Source organism: Kwoniella europaea, chromosome 1 (genome assembly GCF_036810445.1).
Source record: "Kwoniella europaea PYCC6329 chromosome 1, complete sequence".
In the NCBI taxonomy this organism is placed as follows: domain Eukaryota; kingdom Fungi; phylum Basidiomycota; class Tremellomycetes; order Tremellales; family Cryptococcaceae; genus Kwoniella; species Kwoniella europaea.
This window is the reverse complement of record NC_089487.1, coordinates 2983685-3005269: the sequence shown is the minus strand read 5'-3', so window position 1 is coordinate 3005269 and position 21585 is coordinate 2983685. Positions and strand designations below refer to the sequence as shown.

General features: G+C 45.2%; 6 protein-coding genes across 6 annotated transcripts; 4 read left to right on the top strand and 2 right to left on the bottom strand.

Moving 5' to 3' along the window:
• Positions 1–471: 471 nt before the first annotated feature.
• Positions 472–2668, top strand: V865_001130 (uncharacterized protein; the record flags this gene model as incomplete). Its single annotated transcript, XM_066224954.1, has 9 exons — positions 472–516; positions 584–632; positions 693–728; positions 791–808; positions 870–1316; positions 1384–1547; positions 1614–1980; positions 2033–2335; positions 2424–2668. 9 exons carry the CDS (start codon positions 472–474, stop codon positions 2666–2668), a joined length of 1674 nt encoding a protein of 557 aa, XP_066081051.1.
• Positions 2669–4928: 2260 nt separating this feature from the next.
• On the top strand, positions 4929–9871 carry V865_001129 (uncharacterized protein; the record flags this gene model as incomplete). The annotated part of the gene is made up of 17 exons (XM_066224953.1): positions 4929–6182; positions 6241–6285; positions 6341–6381; positions 6443–6708; positions 6799–6965; positions 7027–7205; positions 7267–7320; positions 7387–7493; positions 7557–7691; positions 7754–7847; positions 7924–8067; positions 8126–8662; positions 8718–8877; positions 8938–9012; positions 9075–9190; positions 9259–9649; positions 9719–9871. The coding sequence occupies 17 exons, from the start codon at positions 4929–4931 to the stop codon at positions 9869–9871; spliced, it is 3918 nt and encodes a 1305-aa protein (XP_066081050.1).
• Positions 9872–10245: 374 nt separating this feature from the next.
• V865_001128 (uncharacterized protein) lies at positions 10246–11800 on the top strand (the record flags this gene model as incomplete). Its single annotated transcript, XM_066224952.1, has 6 exons — positions 10246–10295; positions 10372–10393; positions 10460–10497; positions 10559–10669; positions 10797–10986; positions 11120–11800. The coding sequence occupies 6 exons, from the start codon at positions 10246–10248 to the stop codon at positions 11798–11800; spliced, it is 1092 nt and encodes a 363-aa protein (XP_066081049.1).
• A 162-nt stretch (positions 11801–11962) lies between these two features.
• On the bottom strand, positions 11963–15662 carry V865_001127 (uncharacterized protein; the record flags this gene model as incomplete). Its single annotated transcript, XM_066224951.1, has 19 exons — positions 11963–12334; positions 12401–12459; positions 12526–12608; positions 12667–12743; positions 12805–12874; positions 12938–13162; positions 13235–13317; positions 13376–13481; positions 13535–13562; positions 13642–13868; positions 13927–14042; positions 14119–14376; positions 14456–14528; positions 14597–14683; positions 14743–14870; positions 14948–15018; positions 15084–15234; positions 15317–15462; positions 15530–15662. The coding sequence occupies 19 exons, from the start codon at positions 15660–15662 to the stop codon at positions 11963–11965; spliced, it is 2493 nt and encodes an 830-aa protein (XP_066081048.1).
• Positions 15663–15883: 221 nt separating this feature from the next.
• V865_001126 (uncharacterized protein) lies at positions 15884–16746 on the top strand (the record flags this gene model as incomplete). Its single annotated transcript, XM_066224950.1, has 5 exons — positions 15884–15947; positions 16030–16228; positions 16317–16431; positions 16500–16602; positions 16658–16746. 5 exons carry the CDS (start codon positions 15884–15886, stop codon positions 16744–16746), a joined length of 570 nt encoding a protein of 189 aa, XP_066081047.1.
• Positions 16747–17049: 303 nt separating this feature from the next.
• Positions 17050–19814, bottom strand: V865_001125 (uncharacterized protein; the record flags this gene model as incomplete). The annotated part of the gene is made up of 7 exons (XM_066224949.1): positions 17050–17781; positions 17855–18190; positions 18257–18321; positions 18386–19076; positions 19172–19285; positions 19344–19463; positions 19521–19814. The coding sequence occupies 7 exons, from the start codon at positions 19812–19814 to the stop codon at positions 17050–17052; spliced, it is 2352 nt and encodes a 783-aa protein (XP_066081046.1).
• Positions 19815–21585: the final 1771 nt, after the last annotated feature.

Below are 21585 nucleotides of genomic sequence, written 5' to 3'. Positions count from 1 at the left end.
AGAAGGCTTAGAGCTCATAAGATACTCTTTAGAGCAGAAGGACAATTAGATAGAATATATAATAGATATGATAAATAACCGACAGTATAATATCTCGGGGCATATGGAATGACTTGGTTTGGTATGTGACGGGTCGTCATTAGCAGCGAGAGAGCACTTGAGCGTCGTGGCTATAACAGAGTGGATGTATGAATGCAACCCGCCTATAACACCTGATGAAGAGGGGGCGGTCAGTGCCACATCTAACGGTACGGTACTTACATGAGATGAAATCATATTTGCCACCCATTTAAGGGACATCAGGCTGCTGTATTTCCATCACTTCCATCATCATCGTCTTGATTTCGTGTCAATTCTTCTTCCTTTGATTCATCTCATTTCATCTCGTACAATACTGCTTGCTTAGGATATCGTCTTACGATCACCTAGCGACAAACAGAAAGCTCAAGGAGGAAATAGAAGAACAGCAGGATGTCAGGAATCACTTTGAATCCGGAGCAATCTGCTCAACTTCAGGTTAGTCAGCTCTTCTTCACTCTCGTGGAAGTTGAGGTCATGAACTGACGGTGTTCTCGTTGTCCAGTCGGAAATTCAGAGAGAGCTCGAGAGAAGAGAATGGGCTGAGCCTGAAGGTATGTGTGCGATACTATCAATCTTGGGATCCCTACTCACGTTTGCATTGCCGTATGTAGATAATGTCATGGCGGAGTATATCACTGTCTTGCTTGGTAAGTCAGCTAAATCAATAACGATTTCTAATCATGAAGCTGATCAAAGCTTCTACATATAGCCAATGGAAGCGCACGAGGTGAGTTATCGATGGATTGACATTAGCATCGGTCGGAAAAGCTAATCGATGCAATCCGCAGAACGAGTTCAAACCGAGATGGATGATCTGGTAGGATCCGATTTCGATCCAGCATTCTTAGATTGGTTATTCTCAGCCGCCAAAAACATCACCACCGCTCCATCTCCTTCACCTGTACCTGCTGCTGCTCCTGCTCCATCATCACAATCACCCGTAACTGCTTCGAGGGGATCAGGTGGATCGGGGACTAGATTGCTCAATACAGCCTTAGCACCTTTATCTTCGCAACCTGAAAAGCGAAAAGCGTCGTATATACAGGATGGGCAGAACAAAAAGAGGGTATCGGACGTTGGGGTCAATGCCCCTTCCGGACCAAGGGGAATGGGTAATGAGGGTAAAAGTCTAGCGGACAGGATAAGTAATGGGAATGCTCAGAGGGGAAGAGGTGTGCCGATAAGAGGTATGGCGGGCGGAAGAGGTGGTAACATGGGTATGGGAAATCACATGGGTGAGTCTACTTGTCGCTCTCAGGCTGGATCAACGCTGATTAAGGAAGGATTGCTGTGCGGATGTAGGCTTCCGACCCAACTTTCAACAGCAAAATCAACAACAACCTGGTTTTGCTCAGCCTAACTTCGGTCAATTCATGCCTCAAGGTCAGCAGGAGATGGTAGCTCAAATGATGATGATGCAAGCTAGTATGGCTCAGATGAACAATATGGTAGCGACGATGATGCAAGTGAGTACGGAAGATAGCCTGGATCTTTTCCTTTTTCTGAAATTAACGTCAAATCTATCATTCCAGGAGAGACAGCAGCAACAACAGCAATCACAATTTCAACAACAGCAACAAGCATCCGCAACTTCCGCCAAACCTTCTCGTCCACCTCCAGTAAAAGTACCACACGGTACGAAATTAGGTGCACACTCGGTATCTGGTATTCCACCTAAATCGGCTGCGACCCCTGGACCCATTCCCGACAAGCCGTCATCTACAGCTTTGTGTCGATATTCCATTGGATGTAGCAATTCAAGGTGTCCATACAGTCATCCTAGTCCCGTAGCAGATGAGAAGACGGGAATGGTTTTGAGTGAAGAGCCATGTGAGAGTGGAAAGGAGTGTAAAGATGCGGAGTGTATCAAGAGTCATGTCAGTCCAGCAGCGACATTAGGTGAGTTAGCTGGCTCCTGCTTGACTGGACACAACTCATACCATGAATATAGGAGATTCCGCGGGACCCAGTCGATTATTGTGTAAATATCAAAATTGCACCAACCCCTCATGTCCATTCAGACACGAAGATGAGAATGGTAAATCCATCCCACCTCCTGCACTTACAGCTGCCAAGGCGGCACCCAAACCCAAAACTGCACCTGTACCTGTACCGGCCGCAAGTTCAGATAACGAGGACAATGATGGGGACGGGGATGTCGAGGTGGTCATGTCGCATAAAGGCTTGATGGATGGTGCGTTGGATGATACGAAGAAAGAGGTGTCTTGTAGATATGGAGAGAGATGTACAAGGCGTAAGTTTGTCCTTATTTCTTTATATGCTTTAGACTTGCTTTTGGTTCTTTTGCCACAATAAAGCTGATTGTTGATTTGTGTCACCAGCCGATTGTAAATTCACTCATCCAGCTACTCGTCCAACACCAAAATTCGGTAAGAAGCCATATACCTCCACCTCAACCCGATCGACATCCGGTACATTCAATAAATCGGTGACGTCCACTAGCGGAGGTGGGATAGGCGGTGGGATGAATATGAGCAAAAAGTTTGCAGGAGGTAATGAGAAGAAATTGGACCCGAATGCGGGAGAGTTCAAACCTTCAGAAAAGGAGTTGGAAGTTACTTATTAAGTCTAGGGTCTAGAAAAAGTCAGGGGATGAGCCGCAGGTGTTGTTGATATACCTATATATGTTTGTCTACGGGGAGGGTACTTGTAGATTTGACCGTGGATGTGGGACGTAGCATTTAGGAGTCAACATGAAATGCATCTGAGATTTACTTTTGTAGGATTTATGTCTTGACTTCAGACGGGAGACCGCTCGCATCTCAAGGATCTACTGAAACGCTGTTTCATCTAACTTGCAGCAACTGATAAAAACAGATTTCATGCTTTGGAATGTGAGCATGCTGATAGGACAAGGGTCTTGCATCATAAGAAGTGAGGGTCTTGATGAGTAAGATTACATTCCGTTTACGATACTTCGCTAAGCATAATCTGGTATTCTGCTTCCATGCGGTCAGGACAGCTAAGTCAGCACTTCCCTCAATCTGATCGAAAGCCATGCCTGACTGCAATTCGCTTCCACTATTTATACGATAAATAATGACGAAAGACTCGCTAGAGTTCTGATCACATGCTTTTGCGTTGGAACCGAAAGACTGGAACTGGGGGTTTTGGTATTTCCTGATGTTCGAGACATGCAGAGATTTCGTTTGAGCTGCCACGAATCGCTTCGTCCTCCAGTCAATAAGCATAGAGAGATTCGCTTCTGTCGGGTGAATCCCTTGCTAGTCCGAGATCATGTTCTGTAAAAACAGAGAACAGGTGACTGACCAACCCCTACCTACATACCGTAATCTGAATCACAAGGTTTCATACTGTTAGGGAAAAATGGGGTATCTCTCAGTGTTCAGGGTGTGTGCTATCTGCCTTTGTTCAATATGCTGCGAGATAGATGTGCAGATCGTGATGAAGTCGTTGGCAGCATGAGAAGCAGGTCAATATCAATAAAAATGTCTCATCCAAGCTGCTCTTCCAATCGAGGCCAGCACTGGTATCGCACTCATATCGCTTGATAGAATAGCTTAATTGATTCCCATGGAATAACGAAAATCTCTCGTCATCATACCTCCCGATCAGCTTTTACAGCACTTGTAAGATCCCCCTGACCATTCCTTCCCCTTCTCTCTTTAACCCTGAGGACATGTCAACCTTGTCTTCTTACAGGCACAAAGGCCAAAGGGCAAGACGACAAGGTACGTACAGGATGTAGATGGATGCTCACATGAGAAGAGATGATGCAGTACTCGTAAGATGCTTACATGCTCCTTGGGGCAGTGGTACATACTACTCGTACATACCACTGTGATATGATCCCCATCGTCATCGACATGTAAATCCCATCGCTGGTTCCATATCTACATCCAGCTTTGCCATCGCGAGCAGACAGATAGGTCCGAGCTCGAAGTGGTATTCGTACGGAAAGGATACCTCACATACGGAAGCAATTAACGCTCAGCAGTCAAGTCAAGAAGCAGAAGGCTCGCTGCTATCGAAGAGAAGACCTGTCATCGAGCGTATGTATGACTGTTGCCCAGACGTGAGTCAGCTTGCCTTTTTGCGACGAGGAATGATGGAGGATTATGAACTGATGGAAATGAAAAATCGAATTTGAATTTGGACCGTAATAGACTGTCGAATCCCAGGTGAGTCAAACATCGACATACCTTATTCATGATTGTATACTAGCTAGAGTAATCATCCTCTTATCTGCTACATACATTGGAGATCCAGGGAGGAAGTAAGGGTTTAGAGGAGATATTGGTCAAATCTCAATCGAAATGTGCTGCTATAAGCTTACTCGACACTGATTCAGCTTTAGGTTGATCCGACACCAGACTGGAACAAATAACATTCCAACTCTACAAGATTTTCTGATTCACTCTCCTCCATACCTTTCCCAAATTCGTAATCTATCATCGATTCAATCAACTATAGCGTCATCGACGTCTTCCACCTCGATTTGGGTTGACTGGAATTCGCTCATATAGATTGCCAGAACCCTATCTCTGTGCGTTCTGCGTTCTTTACTTTTCTGCTTCACAATTATCTTCATATCTCCTTCAAATCGACAGTAGGAAATCAATCAATCAGACTTCTCCTATACACCCAACCTCCTGGCTATCAATTCTCTATAACATTGGAAGAAGGAAAGCAAACTGCCAGACGACGAGGGGAGAACAGAGGTGAAGAGTGGTATACACATGATCTCAAGTCTTCGTCATCGCGAAATCGATCATAGATCTGAGATCACCTGATAGGAAAAGGTGAAGAAAACAGCAAGGGGTCTTGGATCAGACTAGGTAGATTAGAGATACAGTAGTCCACCGATGGATAACTCACCCTACTCGAACATCATACCTCCCGATCGACAGGGATCAGCTGCATCGCGACAGAACTATCACCACAGTATAGGAGATGAGGCCGGGGGAGGTAACAGGTATGGAGGGAGGGGTCAAGGTGGTGATGGCAATGGTAATAACATCAATAACAGCAACAATAGCAGCGGCAATAGCAATTTAGGTGAACATAGGGATTTCCCTCAAAGTAATCAAGCTACTTTACCTCAACAATATCAACATTTCTCAGGTTTCGCTCCTCCTCTCTCATCTACATCTACTTCGAGTTCTACCGGAATCCAACATCATCTCGAATCATTACAGTCTCGTACATTGCCACCTGCACCTTCGTTTTCTTCTTCTTTCAACTCTTCTTCTTTCAATACACCTCATTTCCGATCATCCCCGCATGGTTATCCAGAAGGGATGCAACAGCTCTCGTCACCCATCACACCGCATCGGGATGTTTATCCACTTCATTCCTACCAATCGCCTTTGACTGGTGGTCATGGGGGGATACAACCTTGGCAATATGGTGGACTGTCTAGAAGAAGAGAATCTATGCCTGATATGATCAACAAGGATACTTTCAATCCTCTTTTCTCGAATCGACCCATGATCAGCGGCGCCGAATCAAGTAATGGGAACTCAACGTTGATGAGTGGGATTACTGGAGGTGCCAACGATGGTAATCACGGATTGCAACAATATGTTCATTCCCTCACGGGTCTCGTTCAAACTTCCCCCGTACAGGCGACTCCATCATCACTGGGAATAAGGACATGGCAACCTATGTCGTCTGTTCCACCTCACCCTCAATCATCCATTGCCTCTTCGACACCGGGATCGGCATCGAGACGTAAGCGCCCTAGGGCAAGTACCTTTGGTTCAAGGACAACAGACGATGACGAGAGTCTAACTGCCGCGAATGGCAGTGCGAGCGCAAGCGTGCCCCCCAATACCAATACCTCGGTCAACAGTGTAGATGACGATGAGCTTCATCAACCAACATCGGGTCCCAGTGAAAAGAAGATCATAGTCGACGGTCAACCGCCCGTGACTGCCAAGGACTTTTCCAAACAAATTGCTAATATCGGCACATCCGGGGAGGGGGAATCATCAAAGACACGAGGCGATATGGAAGTTGAAGAAGGACAAGAAACGGATGAGAAAATTGATCATAGGAAAAGAAAGAGGAATAGAACGATAAGAAGTTGTGTACCTTGCCATAACCACAAAAGAAGGGTAGGTGATAGACCCAATTGCACACCATCTATAGGAGCTGATGATTATTTCTCAATAGTGTGACAGGAAGAGACCTTGTGGAAGGTGCACTGCGTTGGGACTGGTGAGCCTTTGTCCTCTCAGACTTTATTGGTCAACTTGTACTGATTTGACTATAGACGGGAACTTGCGTCTATGAGATCGATGAAGCTCGAGATATGTGAGTGTCACTGTCTACTCGTTCGCTTAGACTTCATCATCTGAGTCCGTCACTGGCATAGGAACGACCCCGAAGTGGCCGAGGCAGAGCGTCTACGACGTCGAATCGCGGAACTCGAACAGGTTGTCCGTGAACTACGTCAAAGGGCACCTACTCGCTCTCAAGCTCAATCAAATGCAACACCAGCTCCTCTTTCACCTTTAGCCTTTCCAGCCGTGGAGGACAGTGCGGGCGAAGATAAGAAACGAAGAGTCATTGTCGATCGATTCGCAAGATTTAAGATTGATGAAGCTAAAGACGTGGAGAACTCTGCGGCAGCAGCTGGAAGTAGGAGTATAACTCCCAATCCACCTGTATGGGCGCCACAGAGTGTTATTCCTTCTCGATCCGGAGGCATACGATCGAGCATCGATCCAGCGGCGCTGCATGATAACCCTGCAGGACCGTCGGTACATCATGATAATGCAGATTACAAGTCGGAACCGTACCAGACATACCTGCTCCCAGGTGAGGAGATGTCATCTGATAAAACCGGTAGGAAAGTCTTCTTGGGCGCGTTGACGGGAAAGACAATGTTGAGAAGAGTGAGTCTCATCCGATAGCCAAATGATCTAGGACATATGCTCATCGTATCTCATGTTGTAGCTTCGAGAACTTGCGCAAGACAAGGGAGATGGTCAATTGCTATCGATACCTGAAGATGTAGCCTTCACAGGTGTTTTTCCTGATTTGAGAAAGACTTACCCCTTCACTACTATCTGGAGTCATGAGAATTTCAGCGCAGAGATCATCGGACTGCTACCTAATTCCGAACAGGCCGAGCTGTGAGCATCCTGATACCCGAAATGGAACGACCACAAGCTAACCTAAACGCTTCTGCTGCAGCTTATGGCAAGCTTGGGAGGAGGAACATGCGGTGTACTTCCATCCTTTTCACATGTGAGTCGAGATCTTTCTGTCGTTCCGATATCAAGATGCTATCACTAACCCCTTTTCCGCTATTAGGCCAACGGTACATGTGGAATATACAGATTTCTTCGCAATGTCTACGAAAGACAAGATGAATGTTCCTCTTTCGTCTCTTGCCCTGCATCTCATCATCTGTGCACTTGGTACGGTTCTTCTGACCTCTTCCCAAAGTCCTATATCAATTACTGATAATTCGGCTTCCACAGGATGTGTGATCCGAGCTACTGCAGCAGAGCTATTTGGACATCCAGACGCCTCGATGGCCAGACAAGGACATGCCCAAAGATCAACAAAGGATCCCAAAGATCTTACGTCGAGCAGATTACAAAGCGAACTCTACTGTAAGCGATCGCTACTGATCAGTTCGGTATTTGCACTGACGCATGAAGTTCCTTTCGTGCAGTATCGGCTTCTTTCCAAGCGTTGAGGCTTTGCGCTTACCTTGCTAATCCCACCATGAGGACCGTCCAAGCCCAACTTTTGCAAATGGTTTATTTGTAAGCGTGATGGACTTAATGGACGAGGCACTAGGGCACAAAGGTATGTACGGCTGACTAATATGCTTTGATCTAGGTTGGCGAGCGAGAGAGCGGCGGATGCTTGGACAACCGGAGGTACTCTGGTGAAACAAGCGATCGCCCTGGGTCTACATAAAGATCCTTTAAGTCTTGATCCCAAAATCTCGATGCGAGAGGCCGAGTGCAGACGACGACTATGGTGAGTCTGAGAATGTCTCCGTTTATCGTTGGTGCGCAGCTGATGTGATGACCAACAGGTGGTCTATTGCTGGTTTTGAGTGTATGTTATGTATATTCTTCGGAAGACCAAGTACGATCAGCTATTATTCGACGAATCTGCCTCAAGATCGACCCGATGCAAATCTATCTGAACTCCCTGGAAGTGCTCAGCAATATCTGCCGCCCTCAAACGTACTTTCCAACGAGACTACTGAACAGACCTATCATGCTGCGTTTTATCAGTTGACGATACCCTCCTTTGAACTACTCGATCGCATTTTCACTGTAGACAGACGATTCAGTCGATCGACAATATACGGATGGTTCTCTCCTCCGCCAAAGGACAATAATCAATCAGCTGCTCAATCGTCGCATTATGGTCCAGGAGAGGATCCCAATCAACATACTTACCAGGATGCTGTACGGCTCGCGCACGATATAGGTCAATGGTACTCCCACCTCCCACCTGGGATAAAATTCAAAGAGAATGATACGCCTGAATATCTCTTGGGATCGAGGAGTAGAAGACAATTGAATCAGACGCTGATACTGAGTATGAAAACCTGGACTATAGTGTGAGTATGTTCAGAACATGCAGTGAGCGAACTGACTGATGATATTACCACATAGTATGGTCCTACATCGCCCATATCTTCGACTTGATCCCGCTGCTTACCCGGAATCGACCGAGATTTGTCTTCAAGCTGCTCATCTGCTCCTGAGGACGTACAAGTCAATGACTGAAACGAAAAGTACCTTGGCTTGGTCATTCTGGACTATGCACTATAGGGTAGGTGAAATGCTGCACACACGATTCATCGCATCATATTGATTTGCTTGGTCTTGTCAGGCATTCCAAGCTGGTGCTGTATGTGCTTTCTTGGCTATAAGACAGCCGGGAACTGAGATTGCGAATAAGTGCTTAGTAAGTGCCCCTCACTATACTAGCCAAAAACTTAATCTCATGTTCATCCCTGCATCATACAGAATGACCTGCGAGGAGTTATTAGAGTCTTCGAAGATCGACTTTCTACTTGGAACGTGACCCATCCTGTTCAAGCGGATCTTTGTGAGGGTCTAGTCCAATTGGAGAAACTTGTGACGTGAGTTGACTATGCCTCCTCCATATCTCGTATAGGATTGATCTGACGCATATTCTTCGGAATTACAGCGCAGCAACCCAACAACGTAACACACCTCAACCCAATACGACCGTATCTACCCATTCTACACTTTCCTCGATATCACCTAACCTATTCGGAATATCACCCAATTCGGTCTCCGATTCGAGCTTCACCACTCCTTTATCACAGATCCAGGCTTTCCCGCCTATCTCGTTACCCACCCCTGCTAACGTCCCGGGAGGTAGCACCTTATCTTCACTTGCCTCCAGTGAACCTTCAAATCATACTCATGGGAACGATACGAGGGTTGAACCGAATGTCGGTGGTAGTGGAAGTGGAAGTGGTGGTGGAGTTGCAATCGGACAAGGGGTAGATGGTCTGATGGGAGGTGGGCTGACTGCGGATTTCAATGGTCCTGATCCATTGGCTTTACCTCAGGTAAGCTTGTGGGAACTATGAAGCTGGGACAAAAGTTGAGGGTCGCTGATGACGGGTGTGATGAAACAGTTCTGGGCAAGTATGTTTGGAATAAAGTTGGAAAAGGAAAAAGAGAATTCTTCTTCGTTCGGTACTGGCTCCAATGCAAACACGAACACGAGTACGAATCCCAATGCGAACACGAATGTTAATGTCAATGCGAATGTGAATTCTCATTGGTAAACTAAATTAGGCGAAGAGATGAAGCAGGAGGATAAGAGAAATAATTCTGAGTGATCTAGTTGACAGATGGGAAGGTCAACGATGAATAAAGAGAAATTCATGTCATACCCTTTTGGTTCTTTGCTGTCTCCTGTATAATACACGAAGATTTGTACACTATATCATCATATGTGTTGATGAGATGAAATGAAATGCATGTTTGCATCTTGTTCTGGCAATAAGAGACGCAGGTGGTCAATGGCCGAGATGGATGCCACAATAATCAAGTGTTGCTCTAGTTAACCGGACCTACCTGCATTAGCATTCCTCACTCTCTCATCAACATGAACGATATCTCGACTATATAGCATTATAGTCAGCAAATAATCACAAAGATGGCCGTTCCAGGAGAAGAGGTAGATCAGGATCTATCGCATATACACTGGTGAGCTGCTCAGCCCCACAAGACTGAATCATACAATATAGCTCACCAGCTAACAATCAATCAATCAATCTTACAGGTCATGGCCAGAAGCTATCGCAGTATGTCCTAAACCCGTTTCCTCCTATTGGACTTATGGTGTATACTGATCACCTTGAGTATTACAGGCCAATCCGGCAAGATCATTAGCCAATGCAGATCTAGCGTGAGCTCCAAATCCTCTGTATACTTAAAAGGTCAAGCTGACATTGTATTGAATATCACAGGATGGATTATTTTGCCTACTCTCCATTCTGGGATTCCAAGTCGAACAATAACGTTCTGAGGACGCAGAGGAGGGTGGAAAATCCTACGTATGGTCACGCAGAGGAGAAAATGTGAGTCATCCCGGACCACTCTTCCCCTTCCCAAACCAAGATGATCGGTAAGGGAGGGGAAGCGATACGAATGTTCGTTGTAACAGGGAATGGCATACTGATACAAAGTGTTTTGACATAATCGTAGCGAGCTCAATGCATTCAAGTCTGGATTCGAATATATTGTATCGCACTCCCAACCTCCAGACCTGTTTGTGATTCAGAAAAGGGAAGTAGATCTATCGGGAAAGAGAGATAGAGTATCTGGGATGTGGTTCATATTGCAGGAAAGGATATACCAGTCACCGACTGTTTATGATGTGGTGTCTGCTAGGCTGGTGAGTTCGCTTTATACGCTGTACCGATCTGCTTCGATGAGGAGAGGAGGAACAAGAACGCAGTTGATACAGGGAATTGTCCCGAGTGACCTTCCGTATTTGAGTGTACGCTGATTATAGGTTATGGATATAGAGAAACGCTTCTCAACTGATAACTAGAACCCTCACATCATTATCTGAATCTCACCCATCTTCGAACCCTCGATCCACCACACAATGGCGATCCCTACCTCCAGAAGTTGCATCGAATATGAAAGCCAAATCCACCCTTACCACTGCTGCTGATGCTATAATGGAAGATCAAGCGGATCAAAACGGACAGACCGAATCTAAAGAAGAAGAAGAAGAAGAGCAGCAGCAGCAGCAGAATACATTTGATTGGCATTTGTTCCATTCACTACAAACCACTCGATTGGCACTTCCCAAGCTCGATAAGCTATCTACGAAACCAATAAAGGATGCCGACCCAATGGATGAGTTGAGATCTATAGAAGCTCAATTATCAGCTCAATTTGGTATCTCCTCTTCCTCTTCTTCTCAGCAGCGACAGGTCAGACCACCAGGATCGATAAGATCGAATTCTGTTAAAGGTCTTACACCCAACCCAATGGGTTTAGGAGTATCACCTGGATTAACGGTAGGAACGATGGGACAAACTCCCAATTTGGGGAATTTGAATGTAGCTTCTCCTAGGAATTTGTTGGGAACGGGTATGTCGCCTGGTGGTGTCAGTGTACCTGGCAGTGTGATAGGGGCAGGTGGGAGAGCAGGGTCGATAGGCAATGTAGGTTCGCCGGCGAACTTACTCCAGTGATCGTTCCAATATCAATTCAATCATCTTATATACCAAGCGTCCATTGTACTTATACCTCGTACCTATGATCAAAATTGTTCATTTCCTGTGATGTTACATCAAGATACAAAAACTGCATTCCATGCATCCATATCTTTCACACATGTATATACACTACGTCTATTAATGTCCTAAAGGATTCATAGTCTCCCTCCTAGCGAAACTCACTAACCTTCTAAAATCCCCAAAAGCCTTGGGAGTCTCTGACCTATCGTGACCTTCTCCCGAGGCTGATGCGGACCTTAGCAAACCCGGTAGACCGGTGGAACTACCATGATGTTGTGAGAAGATTCCACTTCCAGATACGGGCGATGTGACCCTTTGAATATCAGCGTTACCTCCTGGACCCGAAGTAGTAGATGAAGCGGGAGGATCCATGTCGATATGAGTCAAGAAAGACGTATCGGACAGTTCGGAGTTGGTTGACGTGACTGATAAGAAAATATCGAGCAGTTTCTGTTGGTCGGTTCGAGGAGTACCTTTGAGGTCTAATATCTGAAAAATAACAGGTGACAGATTCTCAGCGTTGATCGAGTCAATCTTACTTGTACGATTACTCACTTTCTGGAAATTACTAAAGGACCGATCACCGATCAACAAGCAATAATTCTGCACGAAACCTGCGGAGACAGCAAATATGAGCTACAGTTTGGCCTACGGGGCATTCATGTAATTATCTAGCTCACCTTCTGGGGGATCATCGGGAGCGAGAATGACTTTCAACATAGTTTCCAGCTGACCAGTATTCTTCGTAACGTATTTGGTATATCTATGTTATTGCAAACGATCAGCTCATGCCCTGATGTGTACAAGATGACTGCACATACATATTGGTGGAGTTCTCCGGATGGGGTTCAGGCAGATCCAACAGACAGGCCTTGACAGCTTGGACATCGAGCAAGATCTGACCAGCCCCATGTCTCTCATCAGCTACTGGACTGGTCACACCACGTCATACAACTTACCTGTTCCGCACCTATCTTTTTCAAAGGTCTACTCTTGATCACCGATTGAGTGAATCTAGTGATAATGACCCTATCATCGTATATCTCGTAGAATCAGCTGATTGCTTGGACGTCGCACGGGAGAGTAACTGACCCAACAGCCTTATCAGCGAAATTCCTGATATATTTCTTCCCCTCGACTCTGCTTCTGACAACCTCAGCGACCTGCTTGATCGATCCTACTAGATCAACTATGTATGCCGATCTGCCAGAAACGTTTTCGAGGTGCATCCAAGGTGTTTTCAGGATGGCAGCGAAAGCGGGCTCGCAAGATGTTTCGAGTTCTCGTAAGATGGTATTTATACATGATGAGATGACACTTGAATTGCCAAATGCGTTTGGGATCAGCGTAAAGGACTCAAATGTGAAGTCGCTGACAAAGTATGCTTACGTGGAGAAGGTATCTCGCTCATTCTGGAATGATATATCCGTTTTGAACTCATCCGCGATTTTATCCTTCAACCGTTCTTCGAGCTGTAGTCGAAGCGAATGGTCAAGGAGATCCTCACTTATTCGTGATCGATTCGCTCACCTGTAATGATGTGTTCTGACAGTACTCTGCTGTGTTAAGTATCATACAAGCGTTCTTGACCTCTTGTAGGTTATCTCGCCCTTCTAGTGATCGACGTCCTGCTTCCCTGCGAATACAGTCAGCTAAATGCCAGATTTATTGATGAGATAGCCGTCTTACCTTTTCATGCCAGCTAACAAAACGTCATCTATTTGTTGATCAACCATCAGATATGAGCTTTCACCCCCGTGTTCTCGCAGTGGACTGTTGACGAGATAACGACTTACCTGAGTATATTTTCAACCATTTCGCAAACACTTTACTCAACTTCCTCATCGGTTCACCTTTCGTATATTTCTCACATTGTTCCAGAGTCTGTCCATAGAAATAGAACAATTCGGTTGAAGAGGGAAGTACAGTCGGCACGGGCGTATCCGACTCCTGCTGCATTGCGCCTTCCATGGATGAACGTGATCGAGGACCTCTATAGGCTGATAGCATATCTGCGATTGCTCTAAACGAAAAGTCAGAATCATTGATAATATTGTTGAAGATACGTGAATGGTACTTACCTATCCTGAGCATCGACGTAGACATTGAAGTGATTATCGAATATACTTGATATGGTCCATTTGGGCGCTGCACTTGCTCCCCGCGATGTCAATCCACCAGCAGTGATATCTTCGAACTGGTTTGATTTCAGAGTCAGCAAATTTGTCTGTTGGCACACAGTAGGCAAGTCAGAGGCCAAACGAAGAACCCACAGGCATGTCAAATCTCCTCGCGAAGCCAGCTTCGAAGTCCAAAGTAGCTTGTAAAGCATCCAGTAAGATGTTGACAGCAGGTGTAGATTTTCCTAATACATTCGCTAGATCACTTCTCGTATATTCCGCAAAATTCGATACCAGCAACCTGGTAATTTCCCATGATGAAGGGAACAACGATGCATCCTCTTCGTCGTGGTGTTTGAGTACTCTTCTGAACCATGCGTATCTCCTAGGTACATTATCCAGCTGACCGGCCTAGACAAGCAGGCGAACAATCAATCATTTTTTCAGTACATCAAAAGCGAAGGCAGATGAATGTCAAGTAATAGCTCACTTCGTCGGTAGACCTGAATATCCGTCGGTATTCTGCTAATTGCAATTGAAGATATCTCTCGATTATGTGGTTTCTACGATACAATGCCATACAAAATAAGCAAACATCCTTTCTAGGGTAGAGGATTACGAAAAAGCTCACCTGAAATCACCGCCTAGTACATCAATCACACAACACACTTCTGAGACTGTCTTCCTATCCACAGGTCGATTAGGGTCCTGCTTGAAACTGTCATACACATGTCTTCAGCTATTGTGACCTTGATTAGGTCTACAGACAGGACTCACAAAGCATCCATCTCCACGGCTACTTTCTCCTGTATGGCCTTACGGTCCGATTCCGCAGCCCTAAATATCTCTGATACGGCAGGAATATTGGATAATGCTTTGATGGGAGTCAAGAGGTGTGTTACGGCCTGAATTGAATGATAAGTCAGCAGCTGCGATCAACGAGGGCCTTTGGCACAGAGAGAGGGATTTTCGTCAAACTCACGGATAAAGCTTGTGACATGTCTTTATACCTTTTGGTAGGTAATAATTCTTTCAACTGAGAATGAGCATTTTCTATAGGTTGATGACTCGTCAGTAGGACCATCGGTGGACGTATATGAGCATGAAGTTCAGCTTACTCAGCATTCCCCACCTCTCTAACATCTGTATAGCACTGGTCAAGTTCGTCTTGGCAGTGTCCAATCTCTGTATATCAGTGGTAATGGATTTGACTATCGCTTCAGCTTCTGCAGCTTTTTCTCTAATCACATTGATCTGAAGCATGAGTTGCTAGTGACACCATTGGGATCATAAGCTCAATTATACCTTTGTTTGAGTGCCAGAGTCGGATATGTATGAAAGTACAACTCACACTGATTTGATTTTGTATTTTGGACATTTTACCAGGATCCTGATCCCTCTTCAGTTCACTTTTTAGCCTAGCTACCTCCTCCCTCACGTCCATGATCTCAAGCTGCAAACTCGCATGGATCTCTTGATGTCGGCTGAGAGATTCGGCTGAGATATCGAACCATTTTCAATTAGCATGATAGCAACATATGTCGGCAAGGAATGGATGACTGACCATCTGGGAAATCCTTTGATAATCTAGCCATAACATTATCGTTTGTCCTACTTCCGTTCACTGCATCTATACCATTATTGGGTTTTGCAGCTGGGAGGGGCGTGATGGGCCTCGAAGTTGATGAGGATGCCATCATGTGTATTCCATGTATGAGATATGAAGAAAAGATTGCAGTAAGTATTGGAATGTCTTGGATGAGTGATAGCGGGCTATGACGGAGACACGAAGGAATGACGAGACACCGACACGAGATTATCTTTTCCGATCGCGTAAATGGAAATCAGTATTCTGACTTTCCACTTCATACCATCACATAGAGTCAATCGCCAGGCTCTGCGCAATGCATAGAACAAGATGGGAGCATTCGAGCCGATGATAACGTATGAGAAGGGTACATACATAGAGACCGATACGGGTAGTAAGTAATCCCTCCACCTTGTTTCATTCACTCCGACCTCACTTCTGAGTATCGATGTTTGACGATTAACTTTTGGATATAGACAAAGTATCTAGAAAAGCAACCATCACAGGAGCCACCAACATCATACTAGGTGGCAAATCCATTATTCAGACTGGATCGATACTACGAGGTGATTTGAGGAGATCAACGGCGGGTCAACATGTCGTAATTACCATGGGGAGGTATTGTCTGATTGGAGAAGGATCGATTGTAAGACCTCCTGGGAAGATGTACAAGGGGTGAGCCATTCTGCATAGGACTTAGAATTAAACACTTGCGAACATCGTATCATTCTAGTAAAGTGCAGCTGATGTACGTTTCTATCAGATCATTCACATTTTATCCTTTGAGGATATCAGATTTTGTCCATATAGGACCTAATTGCATTGTGGAAGCAGCTTCGATAGGTTCAGGTGTGGAGATAGGGAAGAACTGTATAATAGTGAGTATCGATCAATCGTCAACACTGGCTGTGTGTGACTTAGAAATGATTGACTTGCGACTTGATAGGGCAAATTCGTGGTCATAAAAGACCTAGCTGTGATATTACCTGATACCGTCTTACCTGAAGGAACGGTCGTTCCCAGTATGTCCATATGGAGTGGTAATCCAGGTAAGTCAATCAGACCCACTCAATGTTCGATAGTCCAGCTAATTCTGTCCATTAGGTAAACTGATCGATACTTTACCAGAGACATATCAAGAAACGATGGAGGCTAAATGTAAATCCTATTATCAGAGATTTAGAGCTGCTTGATTTGATTCATATCAACGTATAAATTATTTCCCCATATGCTTGACGAAACCGGTGACTGTTGTGTATTAACGATATTTAATGAATATATGCCATACCGATGCATTTTATACAAGATATGTGTTCTAATCATGAAAGTAAGAACCGATCGTATGTACCGACGTATATTGTATCGTTATCATCAGTAATTCATATTACATTATATATATGTTGAACAAGAACTCCGCTTATGCGTTTCAGTGCTCAACAAGATGAGAAATCTATCCGCGGTGTTTATCTGAAAGGCCATAACACCAATCACCCAACCTACTCCTTTTCGATCACGATCTCTCCGCTATTTGGTCTACTATCCCCTCCACCACCTAGACTCCACAAAGTCTTGATACTTTCACTCTTACTTATCGTCCTGTCCCTCATTCCCTGATCCCTATCCTTTTCCTCTATACTGATTCTTCTGGAATGTATCTTGGGTGGACTAGTGTACATCGAAGTTCTTTCCCCTTTCGACATCTCTTTCAATCTTTCATTCTGTTTCTCATCGAAGGCACGTAATACCTCTATGGCCTGATCGGGATTTTCGATCGATTCCAATGGAATCGGGAATTCGTTGTCGACCTCGTTGGGACCAAGGACAGAAGATAACCTACCAAGAGGTGTAAATCGATGTGAATGTGACTGTGATGAAGTGGATGATCTACCTGAACTTGCTCTGAAGCTTGCTCGACTCATCGGAAATTCCCCTTCACCTTCCTCTTCATCCTGTTCTGGGATACTACCAGGTGATGGAGTGGATTTGTTGATCCCCATGAGTTTGAGGGTAGCTTCCATCCTATGTCTCTCTTTTCGATCTTCCTCGTCTTCCTCGTGGATCTCAAGCTTCCTAGCTGTACTGGATGACGATCTCGAGCCCGTTGTGGGGCCTGATTTGGAAGATAGTGTGAGAGGTCTTAGGGAGGATTTGGAAGATTCGGTAGGTGCGGTATAAGAGGAAGTACCGAATCCTAATGATCGGAAATCCAATGAGAACCCTCTCCGAGCCTGAGGAAATGGAACGCATATCAGCTGGATCCCTCGATTCCAGAGGCGGAAAGGAGCTTAGAATGAGACTTACCCGTTTCTCCGACTTGGTCTCATCTGGTACAGCTGGCGTTCCGCCCATTACTGGTGGGGCTACAGTCTTTTCTGCGGGTCCGGTCATGGCTCTGACCATCATGCTTAATGGTCTAGCTTTCTTCTCTTTGACAGCTTGAGTCTGAGGTTCCAGTATTATGGGTGGTTCCTCCGAGATCGGCGAAGAGGCACTAGGCATTCCCCATGAACCGCCATTGACATCTTTCAAAGCCGGACGAGAAGATGTGGAAGCCGATCTGGTCCCGGCTCGTCGAGTTTTGTAGTCTACCGAAAGTACATGTTCGAAGCCTTCTTGGGTGATGATACGGTCTATAATCTGCAAGAATATGATGTCAGTGAGATTTCCATTGCTAAACTGTTCCCTGTTGAACAAACAACTCACCTTCGAGCAATAGAGCGTTAGAGCTTTGTTTGATTCCTTCAATTGCTTCACCTCGGATCGTAACGCTGCAAAGCAAGTGAGTCGGATTGACAAATGCTCTTTAAACGGGATGCGGGATGAATCACTCACCTATCGCTTCTGCAGTTTTCCCGTTGGCCGAAGTTACACTTTGTCCAGCATCAGACTTATCATCATCTACCATTCTCAGTTCACTAGCCAAATCCACTCCTTTATCACCTTCATTCCTACCCGAATGACTCGCCGTCCTATTCTTTCCTCCTCGTCCACCCCTTCGTGATCGTTTAGGAGGCGCCAAGAGATCGTGGGTATCGGTATGGCCCAAGTCGGTAGCAAAGAATTGATGATCATCATCAAATATGGGAGATTGATTCTCTAAATCTGAATTTAATTCGCTCATCTCTTCTTCTAATTCCGAATCGACTCCCTCCTCATTTCGATTATTCGTCTCGTCCTGGTTCTGGTCGAGATGATTGGAAAGTATCCCACCTTTCTCCATTACTTTACCATTCATTGTCCTCTCTCTTATCAAAAACTCCCAACCTTCATTCTCCTCCTGCAGCTCTTCATTCAATATCTTCAACTCGTGTAATTCCTTAGTCAACGTATTCAATTTGGCCAGTAAGGTTGAATGGGATAAGTTGATAGAGGCTAATTCATCTTTCAGCGAAGCTATATTCTCCACCTCGGGAACTGGAGTGGTTGATCGACTGCTCTTGGATGTGGAAAGTGTCTTAATACGTTGTTGTAAATGATTTTCTTGGGCTTGTAAAGCTTGTCGTTCAATATCAAAGGTTTGTTCCTACAGCAGCACAAACGAGATCAGATCCATACTCTTTGATTCCAGGTTCAGGATAGCGCAGTTGGACGTCGGTCGATTTGATGTGCAGCACTCACCTGCTCAATATACCTCTTCTGACTTTCCCTAGCTTGTCTCTCGGCTTCCGCTAATCGTTTTCTCAGCCTGTCAAGGAGCTCATCCCGTTCTTCTAGATCAGCTTCCATACGAGTCTATACGATAAACATCAGCTGCGTTCTTCATAACATACGCTGCAATATACTACCTTACCTGTTCATTGAAAGCTTCGTCGTTTTTATTTTGCAACGCTGCAACACCCTTCACCAACTCTTCGTGCTTCTCTTCCAAGCTCTTACGTTCAGTTTGTGCATGTTCTAATCGTTGCAGCAGCTATCACACCTTGATTGAGCTCCAATCGACAAAAAATATATAGGAGAGCGTACTTACATTCTCCTTGTCCTCCCACTCCCTCCTAAGCGCATCTTCCAACTCCTCCCTCCCTGCTCTGGCCAATTCTTCTTCGCTCCTTTCCCTCAACCCTCCCATAGTGCCATCCTGCTCCTTCATACTGGGCGAAGCGAGCATGGCCGACTCTGTGCTCTCGACAAAAGACGATTCGGGCGTAAGACGGGGTGTAGCTCGTGGTGAGGGCGTATAGGAAGTACGTTTTCTGTTGGGTGGAAGGGGTCTTGAATGGGTGGTCAAAGGAGAGGAAGAGGAGGGTGATACGCCTAGTGACATGATGGGCACAATTGATAGTCACTAGTCTTGATTTAACCGCTAGAACAACTCCCTCTTGAGTAGAACCAAGGGGTATGACTGAAATTTCCAGTGTTCATCGACCATCGTCTTCCGAAAGAAATCCAATTGGAATCAATCAACCCAACCCAACATCTCGACGACGCGCACAGATTCGTGTTGTAAACACAAAAAAACACAAAAACATGGAGACTCCGCATTTCTAGCCACGTGAAAACGACGATCATTTGGTGGCGCACGATCTCAACAGAAGTGAAGGACAGCGACTGGTTACACATGTGAGCAAGTCCTGTGACCTCTAAGAGTCAGAAGGACCACCGACGATGAGTGGACTGATGAGTTCTTCATACCCTTTGCTGAGGCCCGCTAGCTAAATTGCTCTGGTAGATTTTTCTCGAGAATTTCACGTATCATTCGTGTTGACATGGTGAGAAAGGAAGTGTACAGAATGAATGATGTGTGAAATCAATCACATGCATAGCTCCGTCATACCGATGCTTCATGACATTGAACGCAGAGGTGGTGATGCGCAGAAAGGAATGCCAAGATGAGAGATGATTTTGATCAGTGTAACTGTTTCTGTGCTATTGGCATCTGAGGTACTAGAATGGACCTGACAATACTCGCCGGTGAACCATCGAGCTTCAGTTGTAGAATAGTTACATCTGCATCATCAAAACCTCCCATAGTCCTCAGAGTCGTATCATAGCCACTCTTCCGTCAAATTGCATGGCTGCAAGTGTGCAATTATGAGTCCAGCTGCTCGGTGCACAGACATCACGTAAGTCGATCGTTTGACCTTCGGAGAGCATCGAAAAGATCTCCGGCCACACTCTAACATTCAGATTCCTACGGCGATCCGAAGCGTCTCTTACTAATAAGCATCAATATAATCTCGTTATATCGGACAGGTCACTCTCGATCCCGTTGACAAGCGGTGTTTTCATTGTGAGTTTTAAAGGGTAAGAAAGATCACGATGAGTGAAAATCTCTCTGCTGTGAGGTGTATGTACTGTTTGCTTGTACCCTGTTTTATCATGATGATGTAGATCAGGGCAATTCAGGGTAAAACCGCAAGTTCGGCAAGTTTCCCTTGATTCTCCACCAGTACACTTCCAATTAATTCCGCTAATGACCCATTACCAACTGTTCAAAGGTCTGATTAGAAATGTTGTAATGCTACGATTACCCTAGTCATACGCCGTGAGAGGAAAAAAAGGTTTCTAACATCGTCATCCCATTCTGCTTCTACTCGTATTTGCTATGTGCTGGCTGTTACTTCGAGTGCTGTATGCCACCCGTGAACACTCTTGCTTCCTGCGATAATTCTGTCACCACTGTATCGTATACCGCATAACTCGATTCATCACCTCGACAGACTGTGATATATATTAGTACTCTCGACAGAAGATCGATAGGGAGAATTGGTCATTTTCAGTTCACGCGGCATTGGCTCCACTCGCCGTACACCTTCATTTGCCAAAGACTCCTTTTCTTCTTCCAAACGTTATACGCTATATCCTAATAGATCAAAAATCCAAATTGCGGTAGTAAAACATATTATCAACATTTCGCAGGAACATACATGGTCTAAGAGTATCAAGAGATAATTGTCATTTATGCGAGACGGAAGAATGGTATCTCGACTGTGGATATAAGGGATATACACATCAAGACCTTCAAGAGTAGGAAGAATCTCATCGAATAGAAAGAAGTCGGGAGGTAGTTTCCCGTTGTTGGCCGCTTATTCGTG